This window comes from Schistocerca gregaria, chromosome 5 (assembly GCF_023897955.1).
Source record: "Schistocerca gregaria isolate iqSchGreg1 chromosome 5, iqSchGreg1.2, whole genome shotgun sequence".
NCBI classification, from domain to species: domain Eukaryota; kingdom Metazoa; phylum Arthropoda; class Insecta; order Orthoptera; family Acrididae; genus Schistocerca; species Schistocerca gregaria.
In genome coordinates, this window is record NC_064924.1 from 96,343,024 (window position 1) to 96,361,161 (window position 18,138).

An 18,138-nucleotide genomic window follows, 5' to 3' on the forward strand; every position below is an offset into this window, starting at 1 on the left:
GTCACGTTGGCATCCTGAGGAACGAACCTTTTGACAGGCTGGCCAAAGGGGCGATCGACGCCCCCGCTTTGGAGATCGGCCTCCCGGCTCGTGATCTGCAGCTGGTGTTGCGCCGTAAGGTGCTTGGGCTGTGGCATGGTGAGTGGCGTAGCCTGACATCGTCGAATAAACTGTGGGCTGTTAAGGAGACGACCGATGTGTGGCGGTCCTCTCTGCGGGCTTCTTGCAGGGACTCTGTAGTCCTGTGTCAGTTCCGCATCGGCCATACCTACCTGACGCACGGCTATCTTTTGCGTCAGGAGGATCCCCCCCCCCCCCCCCCCCTGTGTCGGTGTGGGTCCCGGCTGACGCTCGCCCACATTTTGTTGGAGTGTCCCCGACTGCATACCCTCCAGCAGTCTTTTAATCTCCCGGGCACTTTGCCTTTGGTTTTATGTGACAATGCCGCCATGGCTGACGATGTTTTAAATTTTATCCGTGGTAGTCCTTTTTATGGTTCCATTTAGGGAGGTCCTGCACCTTTCCCTTTCTGTGTCTCTTGTCCTCGAATCTCTCATCATTGGTTGCAGACTTTAGTGTGTAGTCGGATGGTTGACTCCCTTTTTTTTTGTTCTCGTGGTCAGTCAACCAGTCTCCGGCCCTCTTCTTTTCTTCTGTTTCTTGCTGTCTGGTGTTCATCTGTACTCTTCTTGTCTGTAGTGTTCGCTGCCGCATTTGTGTTATTTCAGTGACTGGGGGTGGGGGGGTGGGGGGGAGTCTCCTTCCCCTTGGGGTTTTATCTGCTCTGAAAATTTTCGTCTCGCCTGTTTTTGGAATGGGGGACTGATGACCTTAGCTGTTTAGTCCCCTTAAACATCCCAACAACCACCACCACTACTATTTACTCATGGGATCTTGGTTTGACTTAGGTCTTTCAGTGCTCTGTCAAATTCTTTTTGCAGTATCATATATCCCATGTCACCTTCATCCACATTCACTTCCCTTTCAGTAATAATGTCATCAAGTTAATCTCCTGTGTACAGACCCTCTAGATACTCCTTCCACTTTTCAGCTTTCCCTTGTTCACTTAAGATTGGTCTTCCATCTGAGCTTTTGATATTCATACAGTTGCCTTCCTTTTTCCCAAAGGCCTCTTTAATTTTGCTGTAGGCAGTAACTCTTTCCCCTAGTGAAATATGCTGCTAAATCTTTACATTTGTCCTCCACCTTAGCCATTTTGCACTTCCTGTTAATCTCATTTTGTAAATGTTTTTATTTTTTTGCCTGCTTCATTTGCTGTATTTTTAAATTTTCTGCTTTCATCGGTTAAATTCAATATCTTCTGCATCATCCAAGGGTGCCTACAAGGGAAGGCAAATGAAAACATTAAATTTGTAATAGCAAATAGAAATTTCACACCATTATCCTGTAAGTTGGTAAGCGTGCTACAAACAGAATGTAGAATGGCGTGTAGGTGGCAGCAGAGTGCAGACGCGCACACACCATCGCAGTATCAGTAAAAAGATGACTGCCCCACTTGTTGCATCTTTCACCAGGGAAGAACAGCGTTCTGTTATCCAGTTTTTGCATGGTGAAGTTGTGAAACCTATTGAAATTCATTGATGAATGAAGGTTCAGTGTGGCGATGCTTGTTTGCCACAGCAGCAAGTCTACGAATGAAGTAGGAAGTTTGCAAATGGTGTGACTTTAGTGGAAGATGCTCCTTGTCCAGGTCAGACACAACGAGTTGACTCCACAGAACATTGCAGTAGTTGAAGCCATAGTGAAGGAAAACTGCCGAGTGACACTGCAGCATGTTTACAGATTATTTTCAGATTAGTCATGGGTGAGCACACCACTTTATGCATGATGTGCTCCAGTTTCACAAACTGTCTGCAAGATGGGTGCCACGGCAGCTGACTCCTGAAATGAGAGAACGACGTGTTGATGCTTGTGAAGAACTTCTTCGGCGCTTTGAATGAGAAGGTGATGGCTTCCTTGCAAGAATCGTTACTGGGGACGAGAGAGTGAGCAGGGAATGGCTCCATTCCTCATTACCAAAACCAAAGAAGTTTTGAACAGAACCATCAGCAGGGAAGGTTATGCTGCCTCTCTTTTTGGATGAAAGGGCGTCATTTTGGAGCATTACATGCCTAGAGGGATCACTGTTACCGTTGTATCATACACAGATCTCCTAAAAAATGATCTGCGGCCTGCAATCAAATCAAAGTGACGTGATTTGTTGTCAGCATCTACATCTACATCTACACGACTACTCTGCAATTCACATTTAAGTGCTTGGCAGAGGGTTCATCGAACCACAATCGTACTATCTCTCTACTATTCCACTCCCGAACAGCGAGCAGGAAAAACGAACACCTAAACCTTTCTGTTCGAGCTCTGATTTCTCTTATTTTATTTTGATGATCATTCCTACCTATGTAGGTTGGGCTCAACAAAATATTTTCGCATTCGCAAGAGAAAGTTGCTGACTGAAATTTCGTAAAAAGGTCTCGCCACGACGAAAAACGTCTATGCTGTAATGACTTCCATCCCAACTCGTGTGTCATATCTGCCACACTTTCTCCCCTATAACGCGATAATACAAAACGAGCTGCCCTTCTTTGCACCCTCTCGATGTCCTCCGTCAATCCCACCTGGTAAGGATCCCACACCGCGCAGCAATATTCTAACATGACAATGCAAGGCCCCCCACTGCCCGTACAACAGTTGAAACAATCAGACATGCATTTTGAGGTCTTCCTCATCCACCATACTCATCAGACCTTGCCCCCAAGTGATTTCCACGTGTTGAACCATTCAGACGCAATCAGAGGAAAGAAGTTCCGTTCTGATGAAGAGTGGTTGCGCGGACTACTAAAAGAATTTTTTTCTAAAGTAATTTATGCGCTTTGTAAGTGCTGGAGGACTTGCACTGGGTAGGAGTGGGGGGGGAGGGGGGGGGGGGAATTATGTTGAAAAATGTGAAAAAGATACAGCTTTGTACCACTTCTGCACAATAAATAATATTTTAAAAATTATTTAAGCTTTTCATTTAACTCACCCTTGTATTAGGCCTTGTCTTTTTATCTGTTTGATCCTCTGCTGCCTGCACTGTTCTGTCTCCTAAAGCTACCCATTTCTACTGTATTTATTTTCTGTGTTATAGTCATCTGTTGTCTAAAGCCCCCTCTGAAACTCTCTACAACCTCTGGGTCTTTCAACTTATCCAGATTCCATCTCCTTAATTTTCTATCTTTTTGTAGTTTCTTCAGTTTTAATCTACAGTGGGTAATCAATAAATTGTGTTCAGAATCCACATGTACTCATAGAAATGTCTTACAGTTAAAAATCTGATCCTAAATCTCTGTCTAACAATTATATAATCATCCTGAAACCTTCTGGTGTCTCCAGGTCCCTTCTACGTATACAACCTTGTCTTATGATTCTTAAATCAGGTGTTAGCAATGATTAAATTATGCTCTGTCCAAAATTCTACCAGGTGGCTTCCTCTTTCATTCCTTTCTCCCAGTCCATATTCACCTACTGTTTTTCTGTCTCTTCTTCTTTCGTTTATTGTTAACGCCCCCCCCCCCCCCCCCCCAAAAAAAAAAAAAATCACAAACTTTCATTTCCGTTAAGTTCCTGAATAACTTCTTATCTCATCATACATTGCTTCAATCTACTCATCATCTGTAGTAGCACACAGCCAAAATCTGGCACTCGGCAGCCACCAAGGTAATTGCCCCTTATAAGAGAAATATCTCCCATCATCTAATATGGCTGTTCTCCAATGGAGCATTCATTGCATCAGATCTCACAGGCCAGACTTACAGCTGCTGTTGTGTCCATAGTGCCCAGTTGCCTCCAAGAAATGAAATTACTCTCAAGACCTCTTTGACCTCTTACACTTCACTCTAATACATTTCGACCTTCCTTCCGGTGAAGGAACTCCAGCTCACATGGGCATCATCATGACTCACATTCTTGATGACATCCGTAGCTGAAACAGTTCTTTTAATACCCAGCTATGGGCTGTTGCTGTCTACCTTGCTCTCCCCAGGTACACTTTCTCTTTGTAGTATCTGCATACATCATCTGATCTCACCACGGCAGACATACTACAGAATAACACTCAGCTACTCGGTGATTTCAACACCCACCATCCCATTTGAGGCCCTCTGAGAAACTGCCTGAGAAGCTCTTTCCTGGTGGATATTTTCAACTAGCTTACTCTCATTTCTCTCAGCACTGGTGAAGTCACATTTCTTTCAGATTCTACACACACTTTCTTGAACCTGGATCTCTCATTCTGTAATGCATGCACAGCTCGCCCACCATATAGAGTGGTCCGTCCTCTCGGTCACATATTCGAGTGACCGTTTTCCATGTATAATTTGTCTGCTAACTCATGTCACATCTGTGCACAAGACCAACTGGCTACTTTCTAAAGCTGATTGGAGGCTCTGCTCTGCACTGACAACCTACAATGAACAAAGTTTCTACAGTAGTGACGATCAGGTAGAGTACATTATGAATGTTACCCTTACTACTATAGAATGTTCCATCCCCCGAACCTCTTCTCTACCAAGTCATGTCCCAGTGCTCTGGCAGACTGAGGAATCCTACAATGCAGTCTGCACACGGGGACATTTTCTCTGTGTCTTTGAACGCTATTCCACAAAGGAGGAGAACTGTATTCATTCTAAAAAGATGTGTGCTAAGTTTCGTCACATTATCAGACAGTAAAAAGCTAGTTGAATGTCTTTTACTAATTCTTTCAATCATTTTACTCCCTCTTCTGTTGCTTGGATAACCTACATGTGATTTTTCAAAAGAAGGTACATCTCCCAATTCCTGGCCTGACTGTAGCAAACTATGCCATTATGGACCCTATCGATACTTACAATGCCTTGGGTTGATACTTTTCAGAGATTTTGAGCTCCGCCCAGTGCCATCCTGACTTCCTGCCTCAGAAACGAGGAGCAGCAGCTCGGGTGACATCTTTCCCCCTTAGAATTGTGGTTGCTGTAATACCTTTTTAACTATGAGGGAGCTCAAACATCCTCTCGCTTTGTAACGATCTTCCACTCCGGGTCATGACTATATTCACATTCAGATGTTGCAGCACCTCTCTCTTGATAGCAAACACTTTATCTTTAGTATATATAATCACATATATGGACGGTGTGTCTCCCAGACAATGGCATGAAGCCACTGTAATTGCCATACCCTTGCCCTGTAAAGACAAAGATCTTCCATCCAACTACCACCTAGTTTCCCTCCTCAGCATTGTCTGCAAGGTGATGGAATGTGTGATCCATGTTTGGCTGTTACGGTGGCTTGGGCTTCAGAATTTGCTAACAGATGCGAAATGCTGATTTCGTAAGCACTGCTCTCCAGGTGATCATCTTGTCACCCTGTCAACCCGTATTATGAACAGTTTTCTGTGGAAATGCTAGATGTAGCTGTGATTTTTTTTTTTTTCTTTATTTGAAGGCTGAACATACCTGCTGGAGGACAGGCTTCGAAGGCCACCTGCCTCATTTTATATGGGAGTTTTTGAAAGACAGGGTTTTCAAGGTACGTGGGGATTTAGCTTTCCTGAGCACTTTTTTATTCAGGGGGTTACATCTTGGTCATTTTGCTCTTCCATTTGTTGAAATCCAGAAATTCATGGGGTTCATGCTTGATAGAAAACTCTTGGTCTCCTACATATCTTATCTGGCAACACACTGTACCCGCTCTCTAAATATCCTGTGTGTGTTGAACAGTACTTCATGGGGAGTGGATCAGAAAGTCTACCTCACTTATATCAATCCCTTGTCCAATCAAATATGGACTATAGGTGTCTTGTTTACTCATCTGCACTGTTTTACACAGTGTCAACACTATCTACTATTGAGGCGTTTGTGTGGCTACTGGAGCTATCTACATTAGTCCGATTATGAGTGTCTTTGCTGCCAATGACAAACTACCACCGTCATACCGGTATGATGTTCTCCTCAGCAGATGCGTGTGCCATTTGTTGTCCTCTGTGCCCAACCATCCATCCTATGCACCCTTTTTTGACTCCCCCCCCCTTGACCGCCAATACGGGGTAAGTGCAACTTCTTTTTTGCTTCCTGGAGTTCACTTTCATTTACTGCTTTGGAAGCTTAAACTTACATTTCCTGCCACATTCCCAATGGGTGAGAGCCCTTCAGTGCCTTGACTTAGTGCAGAGATTAAAGCTCATCTTCGACTCAGTTTGCTTCCCAAGAACAGTACTCTAAATTCGACCTATCGCTGCAAGTTTCTCAAACTTTGCACACATCTTGGAGACAGCAGCTTTGTCTATACTGATGGCTCTAAGACCGACCATGGTATCAGGTGTGCCCTTGTCATTGACAACAAACATTTTAGATAATGGCATCTAGAACAGTGTTTGATTTTTACTTCAGAGCTTTCCGTCCTGTGTCGGGCCACCCAGTACGTCTCAATTATGTATTATGTTTCAATTCACTTACTGCCCTCAGGAGCTTTTGTGTACTATAGACGTACCATCCCTTAGAACAAAAATTCAAGAATGTGTCCACTCGCTCACTGATGATGGAGCCAATGTGATGTTCATGTGAGTCACCAGTCACTTCTGAGTATTGGGGACTGAAGCAGCCAATGCTGCTGCCAAGGCTGCAGTCAGACTGCCTAGTCCTTTTAGATATGTTGTTCCTTCAGATGACTGACATGAACACTGGTGTTACCAGTATGAGAACAAACTCTGGGAAATTACACTTCCCAATGGTTTCGACAGCTTCGTCTCAACCCTGTCATCACAAGGAGATACTTTTATCTAGGCTGCATATTGGACACTGTCGTTTCAGACACCATCATTTAAGTGGAGACCCCACATCACTATGTACTTTGTATTCAGGACGACTACAGTTCAAACCCGCGTCCAGCCGTCCTGATTTAGGTTTTCCACGATTTCCCTAAATTACTTCAGGCAAGTGCCAGAATGGTTCCTTTGAAAGGACACGGACAACTTCCTTCCCTGTTCTTCCCTAATCTGATGGGATCGACAACCTTGTTGTTTGTTTCAATCCCCCTAATCAGCCACACAACTGTGTGTATACTGTAATCAACCATTAACAGTGCATCATTTTCTGACCCAATGCCAATTTTATAACGATATACATTTTAATGTATCTTTGCCATCTGAATTATCAGACATTTTGGCAGATACAGCATGAGCTGTCAATATTGTTTTAATTTTATTCATTCTAATAATGTGGTGAAGGAAATTTAATTTTGAACTCCAGAATGAGATTTTCACTCTGCAGCGGAGTGTGCACTGATATGAAACTTCCTGGCAGATTAAAACTGTGTGCCCGACCGAGACTCGAACTCGGGACCTTTGCCTTTCGCGGGCAAGTGCTCTACCATCTGAGCTACCGAAGCACGACTCACGCCCGGTACTCACAGCTTTACTTCTGCCAGTATCCGTCTCCTACCTTCCAAACTTTACAGAAGCTCTCCTGCGAACCTTGCAGAACTAGCACTCCTGAAAGAAAGGATATTGCGGAGACATGGCTTAGCCACAGCCTGGGGGATGTTTCCAGAATGAGATTTTCACTCTGCAGCGGAGTGTGCGCTGATATGAAACTTCCTGGCAGATTAAAACTGTGTGCCTGACCGAGACTCGAACTCGGGACCTTTGCCTTTCGCGGGCAAGTGCTCTACCATCTGAGCTACCGAAGCACGACTCACGCCCGGTACTCACAGCTTTACTTCTGCCAGTATCCGTCTCCTACCTTCCAAACTTTACAGAAGCTCTCCTGGTCGAGCCATTAAGCTTAAAAAATGTAATTGTCTCTAACCCTTAGGACAATGCCCTTCTTCAGTGGTAGCAGAGTGATAAAAAAAAACACAATTTACACGTGTCCAGCTAAGTTGTTCCAGCACTGAAGTCCAGGTGCAGTACTATGGTAGAGTACCTGACTTGTGCAACATATCAATGTGTGTGTGTTTAATATGTGAGCTTCGAGAGAGGACACTGAAATCGCCACTATTTTGTTTATTTGTATGTTGTCACTTTTGTTTGTAACTGTACAGTTGCCTGTACATATGTTGTCAATTTTTTATACATTGTTGTTAAATTGTTACTACTATTATGTTATACAGCGTGTCCGAAAAGTCTTACCCTGATTACATAAATTGATAACTCAGGCTAGAAGTAAGATACAAATATGAAACTAGTGTCTAATTGTTTACAAACTTCCATATGAGCACCCTTGGTAGCACATAGCACATCTAGGCGATATTCAGTTTCCGTCCACACATTAGCCAACATCACTGCAGGGATCGATTCAACGACTGTGGTTATCCGTTGCTGCAGGGTTTGAAGATATGGTACACATGTTCGGAGACCTCGTCCTTACATAACCCCATAAAAAGAAGTCTAATGGGGTTATGTCAGGAGAGCGTGGAGGCCAAACCATCGGCCCATCACAACCAATCGATCGCCCACGAAAGGTCATATCGAGATAGGCATGGATGTCCAAGCCCCAATGAGGCGGTGCACCGTCTTGCTGAAACAAGACATCGGGGTGATACTGAAGCAGCTGAGGAACAGCATACAGTTGCAACATGTCCAGATGCACTGCAGATGTGATGGTAGCCTCAGAAAAGAAGAATTGCCCGATACTTCGATTGTGCAATAGCGTGCACCAAACATTCACCTTTGGACTGCCTCTGGTGCACTCAATCACCTCGCTAGGGGGTTATGAACCCCAAATGCGCACATTATGGCGATTCACTACTCCACTGACAAAAAAGGTCGCTTCGTCGGAAAAGGCAATTCGTCTGAGATAACCATCATCGTCCTCAATACGTGATAGCATTTAGACCGCAAAGTCATATCGACGTGTACTGTCATTGGGCAACAATGCCTGAACGATTTGCACTTTGTATGCACGAAACAATAAACGTTTGTGTAAAATGTCATGTAGAGAGCTTTTTGGCATCTGTGATTCACATGAGGCCCTGTGCACCGATTTCTTCGGACTTCGCAGAAAAGACTGCCTTACACCTTCCACCATGTCTGCTGAGATTCTTGGTCGACCAGACCTCGGAAGGTCAGCAACCTAGCCTGAGTTCTTGAACTTATCATACCAGGCTTTAATGCTCTTCACATCAGGTGGATTCCTTCCAAATGTTGTCTGGAAGTGTGTCTGCACTGTGGTTGGTGATCGTGTCTCATGGTACCACAGGACACACTGTGCCTTCTCCTGATTGGTTAACATGGCTTCTTGGGCACTGCACCTCATCCACTACTTAAATACTGTGAACGTAAAACAGAAAAAAACACTTTGATAGTTGTAAACAATTTGACACAAATTTCATATTTGTATCTTACTTCTAGCCTGACTTATCAATTTACGTAATCAGGGAAAGTCTTTTCAGACACCCTGTATAAGTTTGACATTGTTAACTGCTGGGGGCAATTCTAAAGCATCAGAAGCTTGGCATACATGATATTTCAGAATAATATGTTGTATAAACATGATTATTGATATCACTGTATTGATTCATTCCAATTCCACTTTCACATATAAGACATATCTCCCACTCTCTATCTCCTCCTTCCCCCTCACTCTGTATATATCCTCTCTCTATAAATATCATAAAAACTTTTATGTAAGTAATTGTTAAAATTCTTGTGTGCGCTATTTCAATATTGTTAAATTTGAATCTCTTCTTGCAGACAGAGTTCCGCAGCTATTGGATGGAAACAAAGTTCCAACAAGAAAATTCTGGGGCAACTGAAAAATCTGCAGAGAACCCATTTCCTTTCTTGCCTCTGCCTTACAGGCGTTGCACTATGGATGCAGTTGGAGATATTTTGAGTGGTGTAGAACTGCCTGGTGGTTCCTTAGATGGTCTCCTGTTTTATCACAGTGAAAGTCACTATACTGCAGGTTCAACACCACTTGTTGGTTGGCTAAAGCCCCATATGATACCTGAAGTCTTGGGTGTGGATGTTCACCCACGATACCTTGAGGAACGTCCTTCTGACTATGAGAGTGTGGCTGTTTATGTACAAAAGTCAGCAATAGCTAAACGAAACAAACAGCGGCAGCATCAAAGGCGCCGTAATAGGAGCAGAAACAAAAAGTAAGTTTTTATAGCGTACCAGTGAACCCAGCAGTGCTTCACAATTACTAAATATGTATGGGATTTGGATATATGTCCTAATCTCCTCCTCTTCCCTCTTCTGGTCTGGGCATTCTGCCTTCATCTCTCTTTTCCATATCATCATCCTCCCCTCTCTCTATCCATCACCTCCCCACCTCTAATTGTCTCTCTGTACATCTCATCCTCCACCCCACTCTCTCCTCCTCCCTTTCTCTATCCATCTTCTCCTTCTTACTCTTTCTGTCCATCACTTCCTCCCCCTCTCTCTGTTCATCTCTCTCTCTCTCTCTCTCTCTCTCTCTCTCTCTCTCTCTCTCTCTCTCTCTCTCTCTCTACCTCCCCCCCTCCCCCCCCCCCTCGCCCTCTGATCTTGAGCCTTATTTATTGTTATATTGTTATTACAAATTCAGATTCCACAGTAGTATTCTAATCATAAGCAGATCAGCCATAAATACAACTTCTCTGTGAAAAACATCTGCTAGGTGAAAACAAAACAGCATTGTTGTGTATATAATGGTTTATTGACAGCTGTAGCGACATTTGAGACAGACTGTAGTTTTCCATTCTACTCCTTCCTTTCTTTGTTTAGCTTTGTGTGACTGCATTGTTGTGAAGATAAAATGAGGACACTAACATAAAAGATATAATGACAAAGAATTGGTTCCAAAGATGCTGGAATCATTTGATTCTGATATTAGTCGGTTCCTGGAGAATCTGTGATTCCTGGAACTGTGGAATCTGAATGTGGCACAGCCCGAGCTAAAATCATTATGAATAAACTTTTTTTACTCTAATTCCAGTTATTCTAACTAAATATTAGTGCTATTGCTGTTATTACAAATAGGTAGATGAAATTTTGAGTGAGTGGCTGATAATTCCACATAATTCATGCTTTCTTTGTGTTTAGTTTTTTGGCATTGGCAACACTGGTCTGACTGTCAGAGACAATAGGCTATTGAACAGTTGCAGTATGGTTAAGAAAAAAGGACCTGTTTGGGATTTTTCAATTTAAAAGAGAATGGAGTATCTTGTAAATATTTTTTCAAGAAATACAACTGTCACAGTCCAACAAAATGGAAAGCATATCAAAAAGTGTTTAAAGTACCCACAGAATTTACACCAACATTTTTTTTTTCTTTTTTTGCATTCGTATAATATAAGTAAAAATACTACCTATAGGCTAGCTACTTAGTATACACCATAATTTATTTCAAAAATTACTTTTAAACTTGTCATTTTTTTCTTTTTATTATGCATTACTGCAAAACCTGCCTCATAATAGGTGTAAATATTTATGTTTACTGTCCAATTTATTTTCCCTAATAACACTCTCCTACCTCTCAAGCAGCTTTTTCAACTTTTTTACCCAATCACTAAAGAAGCAGTGTTGCAAAAACCTTTCAAATACAAAATAAAAGCTTAAAATTATTCTTAGAACTGCTGTTTATCAATTAATCTTTATGATGCACAAATCCTTGGGCAATCCTGAATTTTCGGCATTTGCCCAGGCATTTGTCGTGGTCATTTGTCCCAACCTATAAATGCCCAGACATTTTACACCACTTAATATGCAGTTTCAAAAAAAAGTTTCTGCTCTCTAGCAAGAGAAGCATGAACAACAAAACAGAAATGATACACATGGTTCTGTCGTTAACTCATGAAGAAGAGCAAAGTGTAGTTTGACACTTTTGTGCCAAAGTGCATAAAGTGAGTGAAATTCACTGGGACTTGTGTGGCCTGTATGGGGACAACTGTATGGGCCATAGCAGTACCTCCAGGTGGCATTCATTCACCCAAGAGGCCATGTGAACCTTAGTGATTCGGCATGCTCCGGGCAGCCAGTAACAGCTGCAACCCTACAGAATATTGGACCCATTGAGGAACAAATTTGAATGACCAGCAAATCTTATTGGAAAGCAGTTCAACATTTTATGTTCTGTGGAGTACAATACATTCATGACAAGTTGACATTTCGTAAAGCTAGTGCTTGCTGGGTGCCGAAGAACCTGACAGAGAACCACAAGGGCCAGCAAATGATTACAACCTTGGATCACTTAACACATTACACCACAGAAGGGCATGCATTTCTGAAAGGAGTTGTCACTGGTGATGAGTCATGGGCATACTACTACGTGCGAGAAACTGAGCAGTCGTCTATGGAGTGAAAACACGCTGGCTCCCCAGTACAGAAAAAATTCAGAGTAACTCAGTCTGCTGGAAAAGTGCTTGCAACATTGCTCTGGGATATGCGTGGTGTGTTATTGATGGACTTTGCAGAACACAGGACCACTGTTAATGCCGCAGCCTACATTAAAAGTTTAAGTTGCGTCGTGTCCTTCGTGACAAACGACACAACATAAATGCTGACGGTGTCAGACTTCTATTACCCTGTGCTGCTGCTGTTGCTGCTGCTGCTGCTGCTGCTGTGCCCCAGCATCCACCCTAAAGTCTGGACCTTGCACCACTGGACTTTTATCTGTTTGGTCATGATGGGCCAATGCTTTGCAAGAGATGCGGAAGGGAAATCAGCAGTCTGCAGATGACTGTACTCCAACTACACGCACTTTTACAAATAGAGCATATTGAAACTGGTACCATGAAGGGAGAAATGTGTTGAGAACATTGGTGAGTACGTAGGAAAGTACGTAAAAGACATAAGGGGTTCTTCTTCTTCGCCTACTTAACTTTTTGGTAATAAAATTATTGTGCATTACTTTCCGATTTTCCCTCATAATATGCAGTCAACACACAGAAAAAGACTCAGGAACCTCATTTCACTTATTTTGCTCTTAGAAATACAGGGCGATTTTGCTAAATGGGAACACACTGCAGGAAACAATGTCAGAGGAGAAGGAACAAAAGGTCATGTGGACATTAGGCTGGAAATTCATTGCAAGAGACATACACCCACTTGAAATTAAAACAATAATACCTTCCCAAACACAGAGGCTGAATTAGTGCTGCTGGTTACTGTCACAATACAATGGACACTTTTCATAGCCCAAAGATGGGTGTTGTGAAGATACTGCTTCTCATAAACGCAGCCTCATCTGTGTATAGAATGGATGTAGAAATCCTTGCACCATTGTGGTGTGTGTGTGTGTGTGACAAACTGCAACAAAACTTATCACTGTGGAAGACAGTCCTTAAGTAATAAGGCCTTCACACATTGTAAATGATATAGATTGTGCAGTTGTCGTGGAGAATGTTCCACAGGGTCATCTGGTTTAGTCCATGCGGGCAGACCACCTGCCTCCTGCTGATAACAGGATCAGATTCTAAAGTGTTCAGCACCTCTCATCTTGACCTTCAAGTATACCTCCTTTGAAACTCATTGCCAGCTGTATGTCCATATTACCTTTTTTGCTTATCCTCTCAGGGATGGTCTCCTGCAGTTAGTCACCGTTCAGTAAAATTTCTCTGTATATCTATTATTTTCACTTCGTTTTCTTACAAAATTATGTACTAGGGCGGTGCACCTAAAGTAAATAAAGTATCCATTCAACAGAAGGAAACAATAAGGATTTTGGATGAAACAGTTTACTGCATATCTTGCTGAGGTCGCCTGCAAAGTCTTGAGATTCTGTAGAGGTTGCGTATGTGACCTGATGGATGACGGTGGGTCAGGGTGAGTCGAAAGTTACTCAATAACAGTAGACTTTCCGTATTACTTTCCAACAGTTTGTATCGGTAACTCAAGCGCACATCTGGCGAATGCTCGAAGGTGCACATTATTTCATGGACGTCCACAGTGAGGCGTTGCCTTGAAGATGCCTGCAGCTGCTACATTCAGCACAGCCCACGTGCAGCTTGGCCTTGTTTGGTAAACATTCCTGGCCAGCAGCCAAACTTCATCACAAGCTGGTGTGGCAGTCTGGCACAGCCGTGGTGAGGGCGGAGCAGGCTGGCAGCTTGCCACAGTTGTACAAACCCCGGTCCTATGTCTAATTGACAGTATCTGATACTGGCAGGCACCCAGTGGTGAGGATGACTTCAGTTTGATCCTGAGCCCCATCAATGCTGCAGTTGGATCCCTGAGAGGAAGGTCCTGTTAGGATGAGGGTAGAGCGGTAGTAACCTCTTGGCAAAAGTCAGATGCTGATATATAACTATCATATTTTCTCTCTATAAACCATTATCAAGTCATTGCTTATGCTTCTGTGTTACAATATCTTTTTTCTTAATAGGCTAGCATATCTTATTGTTAAATTTGACCATTTTGCTGAGATAAACCATTGATTCTTGGTTTTTTACACGTGAATTACTGGAAGCCTTAAAACAGATTGCCAATGGCTTTGTGCCCTGTGTCCTCGATCAGAACTTGAATGGGGCAAATAATTCACAGCTGGTCCAGAAAACGCAACAATCTGCCATTACTGTCTGACTGAAATGTAACACCAAAGTCTGGATAAAGGGTGATTCTTCAGTTAACAGGTTCTACTGCAATATGATGTTACCTTGTATCCATCAAGATGAATCTGCTCACTGTCAGTGAGTTCGATGTCATTTTCTGATAAGCTCAGCACATCTACCCAAATCCAATTTGTCCTTAGGAGTTCATCCTCTTCATTAATGAGCCTTCTGATGTTTCGACAAGAGATACAAAATTGCTATTCTTTTAATATCCATGACTTTCCCCAAGTTGCAATATTTTGTTTTGTTCATAGTTTCTTCAGCTAATTATATTTATTCTGCATATCTGTCTTTTGGACAAATTTCCTCTTTTATAAAAAAGGCCCAAGGCAGACATTTGAAACTGGTAGGTTGAATAATGCTTTGGTCACAAAGGATTCTTCTGGTAATTACCAGTCTACACAATGACCAGTGTGATTTCCACAGTAGTGGATGGGACATTCCCTGTGACCTTCCTAATGTCATCCTCATTGTTGTAATTGAGGTGGCAGCTCAGACTGTTGCCTACACCTCTAAGGCAAGACATGCCCGACACCTGTAGGTACGGGCATGAGGAAAAGGAACCAAAGCAGGTAAACAAGACTTAACAGATCTGACATGTTAACGGCCTAATATCTTTTAGCATTATACTTGATAATGGCATAAAAGCCAAAATCTAGATAGTAAAAAAGATACAGTAATACACAGTCAAATGGCAGTTTATTCATTCAAAAAATATTGCTGGCCTGTGGCTCAATACCACCAAAAACTTTTTACATGGTGGTCAGTAGAGACCAGATTATATGCATCATAAAAACCTTAAAATATTACTGCAAATATGCAAGAAAATTTTTAAAAAATTCGTGAAAAGTGTCGTAATATGCAAGATCAAATAATAAAAAACATGGTGGTTACTATGTGCATTTTATCTCAGTCGAACCTGCGCATATCAGTTATGAGGAAAAGGGCCAGCCAAACAAAAAATTAGTACATTTAGAGTGCTGATACATTTTCTGAATACTTTCTGGCAGAGGTTAGAAAGGGGGCCTTTCTGGGATTATTTTCTAAAAATTTGCAAAATGGGGATGCATACTGTGTTTCAAGAATTGTTCCTCCTGTGCTATTGTTGCTGGTAACAAGCGGATGCATTGTGAGTGAATCACAGCGAAACAATCAATATGTACAGGACCAACTTTGAGATACATTGCATGCAGAGGGGCATGCTCAAAAACTCCGCAATACATTATTTAAAAAACAACATACAACCATGGATTTTTTTTTTTTGAACAGCATTAACTTTTAATTAATACTACTAGATCAAAGCATCATTTACAATTTATTTTACATTTTTGCTAGTATTGTAAACATAAACCACCAAGTACTGTCCCGAATATTCGGTAGTAACATTGTATCTTTGATAACTCAAAACATTTTTATAAGCAGAAAAGGACCATTCTACATCAACTGGACAGTATTTGAATTTGAGTGCTATCTTGGCACTAATTGTTTCTGGTAAAATTTCAGCTGTCACATTAATAAAACTATCAATGTGGCACAGGGGTTCAAAGTGTAAGTTATTGTTTAAAATATTTCCAAACTTTTCTTTGAGTTTTCTTGGGAATACCTCCCGAAATGAAGAGTTCACTAGATTAATTTTATTCAATTAACTTAATAGATTTATTCAAAGTCAAACCTTGAGTTTCAAGCTTTTTAATACTTGCAAGTATGTGGGAAAAATGAGTGTTACTCACAGCAATGTATTTTTAATACTGGAACCATTAAAAGCTTCCTTGCATGACAAACTGCCAAAGCCTCTGCACTATCAGTCGTTTACTACCCCTCTAATGGCCTCGAAATGTTCATTGTGAAACAACACAGCTTTGGCCTACATACCGCAATGAGTTACCACTGATTCAGGAGGTAAAGGCACATTTGGTAGTTCTTCTTTGTAGGTCTTTGTGGATGAAATCAGTTTATTTACATTCACAAACATGGATCATACTTCTTCAGCAAGGTGACATACTCCATGAGCAAAGCACGTCACATGAATCAGATTGGGATAAAATACTGGGAGGGCTTTTCCTGCTTTGTTCATATAGGGAGCAGCATCTGAAATAAACACAAACTCTCTTTCACCTGCAGAAGATTCTGGAAATATTTTTCTAATGCCCTCATTAACAAATCTGGTGATCGTAGATTGATTTACTTTTTCAGGTTTTTTGCAGGCCACTAAATAGGAAGGAGGCAGCTTTTCTTTTAAAACACCAAAAATTAAGTTTGCAATGTAACAGCCACAAGTGTCTGTAGTTTGGTCAATTGAAATCCATATAATGCTGTCCTTCAGTTCATTGCATATTTCTTCCAGAACATTTACGTAAATTGTCGGTGTGTAATTTTTACGTAATTTTGATTCATCTGGTATATTTTGCTTTAAGCAATATTTGCGCAGGAAGCCTTTGAGAATAGGGTTTGTAAGTTTGCAAAGAGGAATATTGCTTGCAATGAATGCTTCACATAAATCCATGTTAAACCAATGTTTTGACTACCTTTGGACAGATCCCTGCTACTGCAACTTGATGTTGCCAGAAGTTGTTGTCATAGTCTATTTGAAACATTTTTTTGCACAAAATGGTTCTCTTAAACTCGACACTATAAAACAATTCCTTCACATTAACCAGGGATGCGGGTGCAGGAGCATAGACTCTGCCTGCCTGTTCCTGTTCCTCTTCCTCTTCTGTAATGATTTCGCAAGCCAGTGGCATCTGTGTTAGCGATTGCAAGCAGTTCTAGGTCGCAGTCAATCTGAGTGACATCGAGCTAGAGACCGCCCATCTAAATTTATAAAATATTGTAAACATAGAGCGAAAGTATACATTGTCACTAGTTTTTAGTTAAAATTGCAATAATTGGTGAAGAGGGGCCAAATTTGCAAATGCAGTAGCAACATGCAAATGCATATAATCCTGTCTCTGGTGATTAGTTACCTTGCTCCTTCCATTATTTATATTCTACTGAAGGCTGGGAGAAATTAGTAAATGGGCAATGATGGATAATGAGTTAGCAGATAAATAGATAAGTGTTCCCTGACTTTCCTCTCTTGATTTTGATACTGAAAGGTAGTGTTGTGTGCAGTGTAATGCTACATGCAAGTGAGTACCATTTTTAAACAATGGAAAATCCAGAATGGAATAATGACAGTATTATGGAAAGGATAGTTGCTATGCACCATATAGCAGAGATGATGAGTACCAGATAGGCATAACAACAAGACTTACTGACAAAACTTTCAGCCAAATAAATCATCAGAATCAATCACATGCGCCTATCTCCCTACATTGTGCTCTGTCAACTCTTTCCTGGGCCACAGGGAGTGTACTGGGGTGCATGTTAGAGTGAAGTAAGGGAGGAATGCAGGGAGGGGGTTAGGGGGGGGGAAGTGTGTACCAGCTCTTGGGAGAGTGGGGAGCCATCTGTGGGCTAGCTAGGGTTCCAGGTAGAGGGGGTGGGTGGAGGAGAAGCCTGTGATGGGATTGCAGTGATGTAGGGTAAGTTTGCTGGGTAGGCAGAATGGGTAGGTCTTGCACTTGGGTC

The 18,138-nt window shown here is 41.9% G+C and overlaps 1 protein-coding gene across 2 annotated transcripts in view; it reads left to right on the forward strand.

Moving 5' to 3' along the window:
* LOC126272751 (snurportin-1-like) overlaps positions 1-18,138 on the forward strand; it is an 82,749-nt gene that overhangs the window by 52,603 nt on the left and 12,008 nt on the right. For both annotated transcript variants that reach the window (XM_049975851.1, XM_049975850.1), the window contains one exon: positions 9,725-10,134. In XM_049975851.1, the coding sequence (XP_049831808.1) occupies positions 9,725-10,134 (410 nt within the window). The remainder of the gene's footprint in view (positions 1-9,724; positions 10,135-18,138) is intronic.